The sequence below is a fragment of the Coenobita brevimanus genome, chromosome 31 (assembly GCF_032717465.1).
Source record: "Coenobita brevimanus isolate Jiangsu-jjx chromosome 31, ASM3271746v2, whole genome shotgun sequence".
NCBI lineage: Eukaryota > Metazoa > Arthropoda > Malacostraca > Decapoda > Coenobitidae > Coenobita > Coenobita brevimanus.
Window position 1 is genome coordinate 28,334,112 of NC_136984.1, and position 14,993 is coordinate 28,349,104.

The following is a 14,993-nucleotide window of genomic DNA, read 5'->3' on the forward strand; positions in this document are numbered from 1 at the left end:
GAGTAGATTGAGATGGTTTGGAAGGAATAATGGGACTGCATTATACTGGTGTTATGATGAGGAGGGGTAGATTGAGATGATTTGGGAGGGAGGATGAGACTTTAGTATATTGGCATTGTGATGAGGAGGGGTACATCTAGATGGTTTGGGAGGAAGTATGAGACTGGAGTGTATTGGTGTTGTGATGAGGAGGGGTACATTGAGATGGTCTGGGAGGAGGTATGGGGCTGGAGGATATTGGTGTTGCGATGAGGAGGAGTAGACTGATAAGGTTTTGTCACGTTGAGTGGATGGAGGATGACCATTGGGTGCAGAACATGAGAAGTGTGAATGTTGGGTAGGGTTGCAAGAGGCAGACCGAGAAAGACCTGGGACGAGATTATAGAATGTGACTTCAGGGGTAAGGGACTGAATAGTGAGGCTGACAGAGGTCAAGCAGTGTGGAGAGCTGCCATTAGGTGATCAGGGCCGATGCATGCGGGCATGTTGGAGCCTTCATAAACGATACATACGGTATATGTACACACGAGGAAAAAACGATCTTTACACTGGTGAGCTGTATATATTTGTGTGAATGGAATGAATCGCGTGAAACATCCTCTGTGAGGTTGGCATGCCTATCAAGGACAAGTGATATCTCCAACAATTGGCCCTGGCCTGAATAAGATTCACTCATGTAAACTAAATAGTGTAGGGAAGCAGCCAGAGATCGAGCAGCATGGAGAGCTGCCATTAGGTGACCAAGGCTGGTGCATGCAAGCATGTTGGAGCCTTCAAAAACGAAAATGAAATGTGTCAGTGAGAAACACGTGATAACTGAAATAACCATCTGACCCTGAAGGCTGTGACGTGAAAACATAGCCTATCTGTTTATTACAGATATTTATATGACGTTGTTTTATTTTACATCCCTAATAATTACATTCTTTTCCTAGAATATTGCTGAAGCATTTTGTAAGCAATGGCCAAACTCATTTGGGATTCATTGTGCTCAAAAGTGATTCAGTATTGTAGTAAAACATTTCTGTATTAGTTGCCAGATACCGTGGATGAAATCAGAGTTGATTATGGATAGACCACCCAAGTATTAAGTGCATATCACAACACTGAATACCAGTGATGAAGACCTCTGAGGAAGTGTGACTGTCCATTACCACATTTTATGTTGAAGGTTATAGCTTTAGAGAGATCGCTTGGTGCACTGGAGTGTCGATGCCTATTGTCTCGTTGTGGGTCAAATGTTATACTGAGACAGGCACTGTAAAGAGTTTTCATGTTCATGTATTTGTGTGTGTTGAGGTAATCATTAAAACATATTCAGTTTCACTGAGGTGTTCAATATCATATACTTTTACCCTTTGATAGTATGTCATTAGGCAGTTGAGTACACTCAACCCTCGGCTATCACGGGTTCCGCTATAGCGTATCTCGCTATCACGCCTATATAAAAAACTACCCAAATACCTTTATCATGCACTAAATGCTCGCTATCGCGCATCGCAAATGTTCTGAAATTTCAAAAAGACCAGGCTCCAGTGCTCCGCCCAGCCAACAAAAGCTTCACTCTGTGATTGGTCGTGTGATGTCAGCGCCAGCCGAGTGCTGATTGGCCGCCCAACCGAGTCTCGGGCTCGCCAAACCATTCAAGTGCATGCCCTCAGACCGTGAACAGTGATAGCGAGAACAATAACTTTTTTTATGATAGGACCATGGCCAACATACCCCCTCCCCGTCCCCCTACCATCACCCAGCATAATGCTGCGACACCTGGCAGGGAAATAAAGAAGAGGAAGAACCTAAGTTATGCAGATAAACTGGAAATGTGAAACTTATAGAGAATGGTGAGACCAAGCAAAGTGTGGGGAAGAAACATAACATCAGTGAATCAACTGTGAGGGGTATTTATAAGAATCGTGATCACATCATAAAACTTGCTCATTTTTAGACTATTATATATTAATATGTGGTACAAAAAAGGTATCTTAGGGGTAAATATTGAGGTCATGGCACCAATTAGAATTATTGTCATGGCACCAATTAAGTACTTGGGTAGTGTGATGAGTAAGGATGGAGGTTTGGAGGGTGAAGTGCTTGAAAGGGTACAGCAGGGAAGAAAGGTTGCTGGTTCTTTGAAAGCAGTGATAAGAAACAGGGAAGTGAGCATGGAAGTGAAAAAGTTACTACATGGCAGTATTGTGATACCAACGCTAATGTGCGGAAGTGAAGCTTGGACGTTGTTGGAAGGACACAAGTCAAGAGTGAGAGCAGTGGAAATGAGTTATTTAAGAGTAGCCTGTGGAGTCACATGGAGAGACAGGCTGACGAATGAGGATATAAAGGAGCGTTGTGGTGTTGATGTGGATGTGATAGGAAGCGTTATGAGGAACACACTGAGGTGGTTTGGCCATGTGGAGAGGATGGAGGGTGAAAGACTGACGAAGAGAGTGTATGTGAGTGAGGTGGAGGGGGAAAGAGGGAGGAGGAGGCCGAGGATGAGATGGAGGGATGGGGTGGAGAGGTATATGAGAGAGGGGGGTGTGAGTTGGGAGCAGGGGAGTGAAATGGCGGGGGACAGGGCGACTTGGAGGCGATTTGTTTGTGGCCACCCCGAACGGGATTGAGGCATCTGGCAATAGATAGATAGATAGATCATGAAAACAATGCATAAACAACACAAATCCACAAGAAAACTGACGATGGTGTGAAAATCTGTTGTCTGTGATGAGTGATTGCTCCTGGGGCTCAAAAAATATTGCATGGCCATATATGCCACTGGAAGTTGGTTATATTGGTATAAATAGTACACCATCGTCTTCGCTGGTGTGTATACTATAAGATAGGGTAATACAAACCTAAAACTGATAAATAAAAGTAAAGAAATGCAGCGAGAATAAAGTGTTCAGGAGTAAAACTTACCTTCATATAACTTCCCACCATCCTAGTGCAAAATTTTTGCCAGAACCTTTCAGGAGTTAAGCATGTGTCTAGATGCAGAATTTCAGGAGCTTTCTCGTGGTCACGTCAGAATTTCGATATGACCAATAGGAGTCAAATAAATTGGAAAAAAAAAAAAAAACTTGAAAACTCATGAGTCAGTGCTATCACCACGTAGATAGGTAGGGACCGTGGGAGTGAGGGGGGAGCTGGGAGGGTATGAAGGAGGGACGGGAGGGGGGTAGAAGCAAGGCTGTGGGCAGGATTCTTCCCCTTCTGTCAACAAGCAGACTGGCACTTTTACCATACATTTACTCATGGCTTGCGGTCTGTTAGACACTGAGTGGCCATGCGGAAACACAACTCACCGTGACTGGGGGACTCTTGATGTTCGGTAGACAGGCAGTTGGCAGCTATCGCTGAACATGTACTGATTGCTTGTGGCCTGTGGTCAGTGGTGGTGGTGGTTGGGAAAGGCTCAGTCCGGTGGCCACATGACATTGAACATTCGGTGGGGATGCGTACGGATGTTCTGACACCACCTGCGGGTTAGTGTCTCATTACTTGGGTGCAAGGGGTTTGTTTTGAGTGATAGGAGGATCACGGAACACTGACCATTCAGTACAGGGGTGGACCAACATTTTAGTTCTGGTTGTGGGATACGGACTACTTCCTGCACATGGCTCGAGCCCGCAGCCACGATACCAAATGTTTGAACATGTCGGGTGGCCTGCTGAAGTTCTTGGGGACTTGTACATACGGATAATAGCAAGTAATTTCGGATAATGGTTTAGTAGAGCCAAGGTCCAACATCTAGAAAATGAACATGTCCGGATACTGAGCATCCGGATAAATGAGGGACTATTATACTTAGCGACCTCCATCAGGACCACCAATATCGCAGCTGAATGGATGCAAGTATTATCACAAGATTTCGACCCACTTCCAGGATGTTTAGAGCGTTATTGTAAAGATTATTTTTACCGCGAGTGTACATACATGAGATATTCTTGCCACATCTAGAGTATTTTAACTTTGGAATGAAAAGGTTAACAAAAACTTCATGTTGCCCCTCCAGTTCATAATCTTTCCAAAACTGAATGCGGTCATGTGGAGATACTGTACTAAGAATGGAACCTGAAGGATACCATTGTACAGAAGGGAATAATTGTTAGACTGGTATTCAGGGAATGAGGGAGAGAGGGAGGGAGAGACCAAGGATGAGATGGGGTAGAGAGGTATATGAGAAGAGAGTGTAAGTTGGGGGGGAGGCTAGGGAAATGGCAGTGGACGGGGCAGCATGGAGGTGATTTGTTTTTGGTCACCCCATGTGGGATTAAGGCTTCTGGCTATAGGTAGGGAAATAGATTAATAGATGCTAATTGTGTTGAAGCTTTAATTATACTGGCATGTCACATAGATATATGGATTATGTTTAAAGGTTCATGACATCAGTAGTATATGTTAATTATGTTTGATGGTTGGTGTCACTAATATATTGTATTAGGTTTAAAGGTTGATATTGTCACTTATATAAGTATTTTTAAGAGTTGGTGTCATTATTGTTAATAATATTATAATTATTATGATAAGAGTGCTGATATCCACATTGGAAAAGGATATGTATGATTCACCATGTTATTAACTGATTTATATGCATAATTCTGATAGGATGATTGTTATGTATCATGATTTGTATTGATCTCTGCCTTCATTAATTTTTTTGACATGTAGCCTATAAGTCAACACATACAAATATAATTAAGAATCATGTTAGATAAAAAAATTACTCTTCTAAATTTTTGAATGAATGTCTAGTTTAGCCTAATTTAATTCCACATAACCAAAGCTTCTGCAGATAACCTAACCTAGCGTAGCCTAACTGTACTCAGAGGAGCCTAAACTAACTTAACCCAATCCAGTTTAATGTAGTTCACCTAAACCTAATATAACAGAACCCAGCCAGATGTAATATAATGTGACCTCACTGTGCTTAGTTTGGCCTATCAAAAGGAAGCTCAGTCAAATATAACCCAACCAGACCTCACCTAACTTTACCTAGCATAGTCAAATCTAACAAAAAACCTACCTAACTCAGGCCACTCTAACTGCACCAAACCAAACCAAACCCTGCCTAACTTAACCTGATCCAACCAGACCCTGCCTAATCAAACATAACCTTGCCCAACCAAACCAAACCCAGCTAAACCCAAGCAAACCATACCCAGCCCAACCAAACCAAGCAAATTCATCTCAACCTAACCTAACCTAACCAAACTTAACCAAACCAAACTAAACCAAACCAAACCAAATAAAGCCTAACCTAGCACAACCCTGCCAAACCAAACTAAACCAAGGCCAACTCAACCCAACCAAACTAACCCATCCTAACCAAACTCAACCATAGGTTGCTAAACCCTCAATGTAAACCCATGCTGTGGTGTATGTAGGGGTGTTTCCTGAGGCCAACAAGGACCCAGTCATCCAGATTGGCAACACTGTGGTGCGTCAGGGGGAGTCGGAGCCATTCCTTCGCACCATCTTCACGCTGCAGGAGTGTGCACCCATCGTTGGCGCCAAGGTTATGTCATTTATGCAGGAGAAGGATATGCTGGAGGTGAGGAGATTGTGCTTGAGGTTGGGGAGGTCATGCTGGGGATTGAGAGGTCATGCTTGAGATTGAGAAGTCATGCTTGGGGTGGGGAGGTTGTGCTTGAGATATTAAGGTTATGCTTGAGGTGGGGAGGCTGTGATTGAGGTGGAGAAGTTGTGTGTGAGGTGGGGAGGTTGTGCTTGAGATGGGAAGGTTGTGATTAAAGTGAGGGGATCCTGCCAGAGGTAAAGGGGTCATGCTTTGCTTTGAGGTGAGGGGATTGTGCTTGAGGTGGGGAGGTTTGAGGTGGAAAGGTCATATTTGAGGGAGGGAGTGAGGTTATGCTTGAGGTGAAAGGGGGTAGAAGGAATGAAGTGTTTGATGTGAGGAGGACAGGAAAGAATGAATAACCAGTACCAGTTGATGTGATGTTATGTGATGATATGTAGGGTCAAAGGTCACTACTCTCTAGGGTGTGGTGAAAATAGGTCATTCACACAGAGATAAGAGGATTGGACTAGCTGTTATGAAGTATTTATGTGTGAAACTGATTTATAAGTGTGGGAAATCAGGTAAAGATCTCTCTCTCTCTCTCTCTCTCTCTGTGGCCAGACGCTATAATCGGGTAAGGGGTGGCCATTTGTCTTTGAGTTAGTTGTTTTACGGGGAGGGGCACTAACCCTCTGCCAACCAAGTTGTTGACACATAGGGAACACGTATGGGTTGCTTATATGGTTGTAGATGGTTTCCAGGCTTACAGGAAACCGTTAATCATGTCATTCAATTTAAAGCTACCTGAAAAGGTGTGGTGAGGAGGATCTGTCCGTTCTCCCCTTTGGGGCTAAGATGCGAATGAATGTGTTTGAATGGATGAGTAAATTGGGAGTGTGTCGTCCTGTCTCGGCTACCTCCCTTTCCTTGGGGGAAGCAGCCTAGGTATATAGATAGATAGATAGATGAAAAGGAAAGAGGAGTAATAAGTGACAGGAAAAATGGGAGAAATATAAAGAAAGGAGGGCAGACACAGAATAAGTATGATAAAGGTGAAGGAACAAGTGGGCACCACTACATCAAGTGAGTAGATGATGGTGAGATATAGGAAGAAAGGAGGGCAGACACAGAAAAAGAATGATAAAGGTGAAGGAATAAGTAGGCAGCATTACATCAGGTGAGTGGATGATGGTGAGAAAGAGGAAGAGAGGAGGGCAGACACAGAAAAAGAATAATAAAGATGAAGGAAGAAGTAGGCAGCACTACATCAAGTGAGTGGATGATGGTGAGAAATAGGAAGAGAGGAGGGCAGTTACAGATAAAGAATGATGAAGATGAAGGAAGAAGTAGGCAGCATTACATCAGGTGAGTGGATGATGGTAAGAAAGAGGAAGAGAAGAGGGCAGACACAGAAAAAGAATGATAAAGGTGAAAAAAGAAGTAGGCAGCACTATATCAAGTGACTGGATGTTGGTTGCCACCAGGTAAGGATGATGATGCTGATTTATAATAGTGGAAAAGGGGAAAAAGAAGTGTGTGGTAATCATAGGGGTATTTGTCTTCTTAGTGTAATAGGAAAAGTGTATGGTAGGATACTTATTGACAGAGTTAGAGAAAGAACAGAGGAATTAGTTGGAGAAGAACAGGGAGGCTTTAGGAAGGGAAGAGGTTGTGTAAATCAGATATTCATTCTTAGATCTTTAGTGGAAAAGTTTCTAGAGAAGGGAAAGAAGTTGTATGCGGCTTTCATGGATTTGGAGAAAGCATATGACAGGGTGGATAGACAAGGATTGTGGAAAGTATTAAGAATATATGGAGTAGATGGGAAGTTGTTGAATGCTGTGAAGAGTATGTATGATGGTGCTAAGGCTACAGTGCGTGTGGATGGTGAACTAAATGAATTTTTCCCTTTGAAGGTTGGGTTGAAACAGGGATGTGTCATGTCTCCATGGTTGTTCAATCTGTACATGGATGGGGTAATAAAAGAGGTGCAAGGTAGGGTAGTGGATGTTGGAGTGGCCCTGGTGAGAGAGGATAGTGTTTGGAAACTCCCTGTACTGTTGTTTGCAGATGATACTGTGTTGTTGAGTGAAGACGAAGGGGAGCTGCAAGGCTTGGTGGATGAGTTTGGGAGAGTGTGTAAGAAACAGAATCTAAAGGTGAATGTAGGGAAGAGTAAAGTGATGGTCTTTGAGAGAGGTGAAGTCAGTGAATGTACATCAAGGTTGGATGGTGAGGAATTGGAAAATGTGAATACGTTTAAGTACTTGGGTAGTGTGATGAGTAAGGATGGAGGTTTGGAGGGTGAATTGCTTGAAAGGGTACAGCAGGGAAGAAAGGTTGTTGGTTCTTTGAAAGCAGTGATAAGAAACAGGGAAGTGAGCATGGAAGTGAAAAAGTGACTACATGACAGTATTGTGATACCAACTCTAACGTAAGGAAGTGAAGCTTGGACGTTGTTGGAAGGACACATGTCAAGAGTAAGAGCAGTGGAAATGAGTTATTTAAGAGGAGCCTGTGGAGTCACATGGAGAGACAGGCTGACGAATGAGGATATAAAGGAGTGTTGTGGTGTGGATGTGGATGTGATAGGAAGCGTTATGAGGAACACACTGAGGTGGTTTTGCCATGTGGAGAGGATGGAGGGTGAGAGACTGACGAAGAGAGTGTATGTGAGTGAGGTGGAGGGGGGAAGAGGGAGGGGGAGGCTGAAGATGAGATGGAGGGATGGGGTGGAGAGGTATATGAGAGAGGGGGGTGTGAGTTGGGAGCAGGGCAGTGAAATGGCGGGGAACAAGGCGACTTGGAGGCGATTTGTTTGTGGCCACCCCAAACGGGATTGAGGCGTCTGGCAATAGATATATATATATATATATATATATATATATTTTTTAAGGCTCCAACTTGCATGTGTTGGCCTTGGTCACCTAATGGCGGCTTTCCACACTGCTTGATCTCTGACAGCCTCCCTATTCAGTCCCTTATCCCTGAGGTCACACTCCATGATCTCACCCCAAGTCTTTTTCAGTGTGCCTATCTGTACCCCCAACACCCACACTGCTCACCTTCCTCACACATTTCTCATCCTCCATCCATTTGTCATCCTCCATTCTCTCCACATAATATACTATTGCTAAATTGTTTTTATTTGTAGAGCTGGGCGAAATTCCTGCGTGATGTGGACCCTGACATCATCACAGGCTACAACATCAACAACTTTGACTTCCCATACCTGCTGGACCGCGCCAAACACCTCAAGTCCAACACCTTTGCATACCTGGGACGCATCAAGAGCATTAAGTAGGTTTGGAAGGTTTTAGAATGCATGGTTTTTTGATCATTCCTCTCATCTCTCTTTTCTCATCTCCTCTCTTCTCCCATCTTCTTGGCTCATCTCCTCTCCTCTCTCCATTTTTTCATTTCTTCTTTCTCCTCTCCTCTCCTCCCCTCTCACATAAACTTCCTGTAGTTGCTGGACCATGCTAAGTGCTCAGTGTTCTTACCTTCTCCTGTTTCAGATGCATCAACAATATCCAAATGGTTTGACAAATTTATGTCTGTTCATTGTTGTTAATGGATGTTTGTTTCTCTCTCTCTCTCTCTCTCTCTCTCTCTCTCTCTCAAGGATAATACTAATAACTGGCAGTAATAATGATAATAGTGATAGTAACAGTTGCATTTATGTATATAGTTAATATTCTGTCCATGTGATCTTCTCTCTCTCTCTCTCTCTCTCTCAAGTACAATAATAATAATAATAATAATGGTAGTAACAGTATTTATGTACAAAGTTAATCTTGCTGTGTTCCTCAGGTCAGATGTGAAGGACTCAGTGTTGCAGAGTCGACAGATGGGTCGCCGGGAGAACAAATCCATCAACGTTGAAGGTCGCTGCCAATTTGACCTCCTCATGGTTGGTAATGCCTCACCTTGTGTAGAAAACTGAAGTATTTTAATTTGCATGTAGTCTAGACGAAGCTGGGTGTATTGCCATACACCTTAATCCTGTAAGGAGTGACCACAAACAAATCGTCTCCATGTCACCCTGTCCCATGCCATTTCACTGCCCTCACCCCAACACACACACTCCTCTCACATATACATCTCCACCTCATGCTTTTCTCCCTCTCCCACTCCCCATTTCCACCTCACTCACATACACTCTCCTAGTTAGCCTCTCACTCTCCATCCTTTCTACTTCATCCCTCCATCTCATCCTTGGTTTCCCCCCTCCCTCTCCACATCACACACATACACTCTCCTAGTTAGCCTCTCATTCTCCATCCTCTGTATTCCATTCTTCCATCTCATCCTTGGTCTCCCCCTTCCTCTTCCTCCCTCCACCTCAGTCACAGACTCTCCTCATTAATCTCCCACTTTCCATTCTCTCCACATGGCATTAAACAGAAAATAGGCTTCAGAGTACAAAAATCTCCCCCAAATTCGAGTCACTGAAGTGTACATGTGTTGTGGTCTGTCAGGTTCTGGTACGAGACTACAAGCTGAGGTCGTACACTCTGAATGCAGTATCGTACCACTTCCTCCAAGAGCAGAAGGAGGACGTCCACCACTCCATCATATCAGATCTCCAGAATGGCAACCCCCAGACACGAAGAAGGTGGGTGAGGTGCAAGGGGGGGAGATTTGAACACACTCTTGGATTTCAGTCTTATTGATAGATTTACTGTACTGTACAGTATTTTGATGTTTTTTAATTTGATGTGTCTTTCATTTTGAGGCCTTGAGGGGACTAGGTTTATTACTGAAGAGTTGAGAGAAAGGATGGGACTGGAGTGTATTGGTGTTGTGATGAGAAGGGGTAGATTGAGATGGTTTGGGCTTGTGGAAAGGATGAAGGATGACAGATGGGTGCGGTAGGTGTGAAAGTTGGGAGTAGGATTGTGAGAGGCAGACTGAAAAATATCTGAAGAGGTCATAGGGTGTGGCCTTATGGATGAGGGACTGAATAGGGAGGCTGCCAGAGATCAGGCAGCATGGAGAGTTGCCATTAAGTAACCAAACCCGATGCATGTAAGCATGTTGGAGCCTTTATAAATGGTACAAATGATTCAATACAATTCTGACTACCACTAGACACTTATATTCAGCTTTGCACAAAGCTTTATAGTCAAGGAAATTCCTGTAGTGGTCAGGAGGATTATTAATGCAATATCCTACCTCTCCAGTTTAGAGTCTGTTTTAAGGTGAATATATTTTCCTGGAGATCACAAGAATAACAAGAACCACAGGTAAAGTTAACAAAAAAAGTATCAAGCCTCTTACTGCACGTTCTCTGAAGCGGATGAAGCACTGTGATATATGGAGCAGCCTGTGATTATCATTCATTCATTCATCATCCAGTCCTGTGTTGCCCCACAAAGAGCGTAGGAACCCTGGGCTAGGCAAGTTGTTCCTGACATTTAAGATGAGAGTGACCAGCCTCACTTATCCCTGAGTGGCATTACGTGAGCAATGAACCCCAACCACCCCGTGGGTATAAACATTTGCTGGCTCAATCCGATTGGAGCGCTGTAATTACCCACTGAACCACCAGGCGGCAAAATTTGGTTATATGGTTACCACCCAGCATAGTAAATGGTTTTTTGGTGTACAGGAAACCATTTGGCCTGTCACTTAGTGTTTAGTCACCCACAGGCAGAAGGAAGAGGAAAGAAAGAAGAGGGAGTGTAAAGTCATTAGTAGGCAGAAGGACGAGGAAAGAAAGACAGACAGAAGAGGGAGTGTATAGTCACCTGTAGGTGGAAGGATGAGGAAGGAAGGAAGGAAAGAAAGACAGAAGAGGATGGATGGAAAGAAGGATGGAGGAGAGGAAGGGGCAGACACCCGAGAGCAGCACTACATCGAGTGAGTGGATGAGTGCAAATATTCTATCTATCTATCTATTGCCAGACGCCTCAATCCCGTTTGGGGTGGCCACAAACAAATCGCCTCCAAGTCGCCCTGTCCCCCGCCATTTCACTACCCTGCTCCCAACTCACACCCCCCTCTCTCATATACCTCTCCACCCCATCCCTCCATCTCATCCTCGGTCTCCCCCTCCCTCTTCCACCCTCCACCTCACTCACATACACTCTCTTCGTCAGTCTTTCACCCTCCATCCTCTCCACATGGCCAAACCACCTCAGTGTGTTCCTCACAACGCTTCCTATCACATCCACATCAACACCACAACGCTCCTTTATATCCTCATTCGTCAGCCTGTCTCTCCACGTGACTCCACAAGCTCCTCTTAAATAACTCATTTCCACTGCTCTCACTCTTGACTTGTGTCCTTCCAACAACGTCCAAGCTTCACTTCCGTACGTTAGAGTTGGTATCACAATACTGTCATGTAGTAACTTTTTTACTTCCATGCTCACTTCCCTGTTTCACTGCTTTCAAGGAACCAGCAACCTTTCTTCCCTGCTGTACCCTTTCAAGCACTTCACCCTCCAAACCTCCATCCTTACTCATCACACTACCCAAATACTTAAACGTACTCACATTTTCCAATTCCTCACCATCCAACCTCGCTATACATTCACTGACTTCACCTCTCTCAAAGACCATCACTTTACTCTTCCCTACATTCACCTTTAGGTTCCGTTTCTTACACACTCTCTCAAACTCATCCACCAAGCAAATATTATCCTTGGTAATTATTAGGACCCAAAATGGCACAAAAGTTCACATTGTGAGTGCTGTGTTTTTTTAGTGTATATTTACCTATTTGTATTTACCTATTTGTAGTGTACAGGAATTGAGCAATGCTCGTGTTGTCCTGTCTCCATATCCACATTTATCAAGTCTACCTTTACACACATGAACGTTTTTCTCATGCACCACCTCTTTATCTAAGTCGTTCCAAATATTTAAGTATTTACCTAATATACCTAATTGTGATATACACGGATGGGGTTGTAAAGGAGGTGCAGGGTAGAGCAGTGGATGTGGGGGCGGCTCTAATGAATGCGGGTGAGATTTGGAAGCTTCCAGTGTTGCTGTTTGCTGATGATACAGTACTTTTGAGTGAAGATGAATGGGAGTTGCAAGGTTTGGTGAATGAATTTGGGACAGTGTGTAGGAGGAGGAATCTGAAAGTTAATGTAAACAAAAGTAAAGTTATGGTGTTTGAGAGGAATGAAGTCACAGAGTGTGCAGTGAGGTTGGATGATGAGGATATGGAGAATGTGAGTGCATTCAAGTACTTGGGTAGTGTGATGAATAAGGATGGAACTTTGGGGGATGAAGTGCGTGAAAGGGTACAGCAGGGAAGGAAGGTCGTTGGTACACTGAAAGCAGTGATGAGAAATAGGGAGGTGAGTATGGAAGTTAAGAAGTCACTGCATGATAGTATTGTGATCCCTACCCTGACGTATGGAAGCGAGGCATGGACCTTGCAAGAGGGGAACAAGTCAATAGTGAGAGCAGTGGAAATGAGTTACTTGAGAGGAGCATGTGGAGTGACGTGGAGGGACAGGTTGACGAATGAAGAAGTGAAGGAACGATGTGAGGTGGATGTGGATGTGGTTGAGAAGATTAGGAGAAATACACTGAGGTGGTTTGGACATGTGAAGAGAATGGAGAATGAAAGACTGACTAAGAGGGTGTATGTAGGTGAGGTGGAAGGAGGGAGAGGGAGAGGTAGACCGAGGATGAGGTGGAGGGATGGAGTTGAGAGGTATATGAGGGAGGGGGGGTGAGTTGGGGGGAGGGTACTCAAATGGTGGGTGACAGAGCGACTTGGAGGCGTTTTGTCTGCAGCCACCCTTTGCGGGATTAGGGCGTCGGGCTATAGATAGATAGATAGATAGTGATATACACGGAATGTACTATGCTCATGGGTTTCCGTCGCTGTTTCTCAATAAGTCAAATTTAGCTTGAAACTCGTTTAAGTTTTTAGACTGGACGATCTCTTTGTCCAGGCTATTCCATAAGTCTATACTTCTATAAGGAAAGCTATATTTCTTGATATCCTTCAAGCAGCTTGACTTTTTCAATTTCATTCCGTGTCCTCTTGTTGCTCTCTTATCCCATACAAACAGATCTTCTTTGTCAATTTTATCTACTCCCACCATGATCCTGAACACTGCAGTCATGTCTTCCCTCTTTCTCCTTTCCTCTAAGGAAGGCAAATCCAGTTTTTCTAGCCTCTCTCTGTATGACAGGTCTGTCAGACTGGGGACCATCTTGGTTGCTGTTCTTTGTATTCTCTCATTCTTGTTTATATCTTTCTTTTTGTGTGGGCACCACACTACCGCTGCATATTCTAACCTGGGGCGGATCATGGCCACTATCAATTTTTTCATCATCTCCTCATCCATATAATGAAATGCTACTCTTATGTTAGTCAAGAGTTTATAAGTCTCTCCAACTATCTTGTTAATGTGCTTTTCTGGTGACAAACTATCTTGGACCAGCACTCCCAAATCTTTCTCTTCTCTCCATTTTGTGATTAATTCATTACCCAACAAATAATTCAGTGATGGCCTCCTGGTACTTTTACCCATTTCCAATATTTTACATTTCTTTACATTAAATTTCATTTCCCATGTCCGGCTCCAATTGTGTATCCTGTCCAAATCCTCCTGCAGTATTTTACAATCCTCCTCAACCTCTACCTTCCTCAAGATCTTTACATCATCAGCAAACAGACTTGCATAACTGTTCACTCCATCAACCATATCATTTACGTAAATCAGGAACATTAGTGGCGCCAACACTGAGCCTTGAGGGACTCCACTTGTTACTTCCCTCCATCCAGACATCTTATCCTTTATTACTGTCCTCATTTGTCTGTCTCTCAAAAAGTTTCTCATCCATTCCAGAAGTTTCCCCTTTAGTCCTCCAATATATTCTAGTTTCCACATTAGTCTCTTATGATGTACCTTGTCAAAGGCCTTCTCTAAGTACACACAATCCACCCAACCATCTCTCTCCTGTACCACATCAATCGCTCTTGAGTAAAAGCTCAGCAAGTTATAAACACATGACCTTCCACTTCTGAATCCAAACTGACATTCAGCCAAAATATTCATCTCTTCCAGATATTTTATCCATCTGTCTTTCAGGATTCTCTCACACAATTGTGCGACCATGCTGGTTAGAGACACTGGTCTACAATTCAGGGGTTCTTCCCTGTTTCCTCCCTTGTAAATTGGTACCACATTTGCCCTCTTCCATTCTTGTAGCACTTTCCCCTCTTCCAGTGAGCATACGATTAAACTGTGAATTTTATCTGCCAGTTGTTCTCTGCATTCCTTCAGTACCCAATTAGAAATTCCATCAGGTCCTGGGGCTTTCCTTACATCTTGAGTTTCCAGTAATTTATACACTTCCTGTACCTCCACTTTTATATCTTTCATCACCGGAACATTTCTAATCACTCCCTCCCCTTCCACAAGCTCCTTTTCTTTAGTGAAAACTGACTGGAAACGTTTGTTCATTATTTCTGCTTGCATTGCCGCATCCTTAA

General features: G+C 43.6%; 1 protein-coding gene across 1 annotated transcript in view; it reads left to right on the top strand.

Moving 5' to 3' along the window:
* LOC145395436 (DNA polymerase delta catalytic subunit-like) overlaps nucleotides 1-14,993 on the top strand; it is a 103,963-nt gene that overhangs the window by 28,460 nt on the left and 60,510 nt on the right. Inside the window, exons 7-10 of the mRNA XM_080269035.1 lie at nucleotides 5,385-5,551; nucleotides 8,673-8,818; nucleotides 9,332-9,431; nucleotides 10,000-10,136. Of these exons, the coding sequence (XP_080125161.1) occupies nucleotides 5,385-5,551; nucleotides 8,673-8,818; nucleotides 9,332-9,431; nucleotides 10,000-10,136 (550 nt within the window). The remainder of the gene's footprint in view (nucleotides 1-5,384; nucleotides 5,552-8,672; nucleotides 8,819-9,331; nucleotides 9,432-9,999; nucleotides 10,137-14,993) is intronic.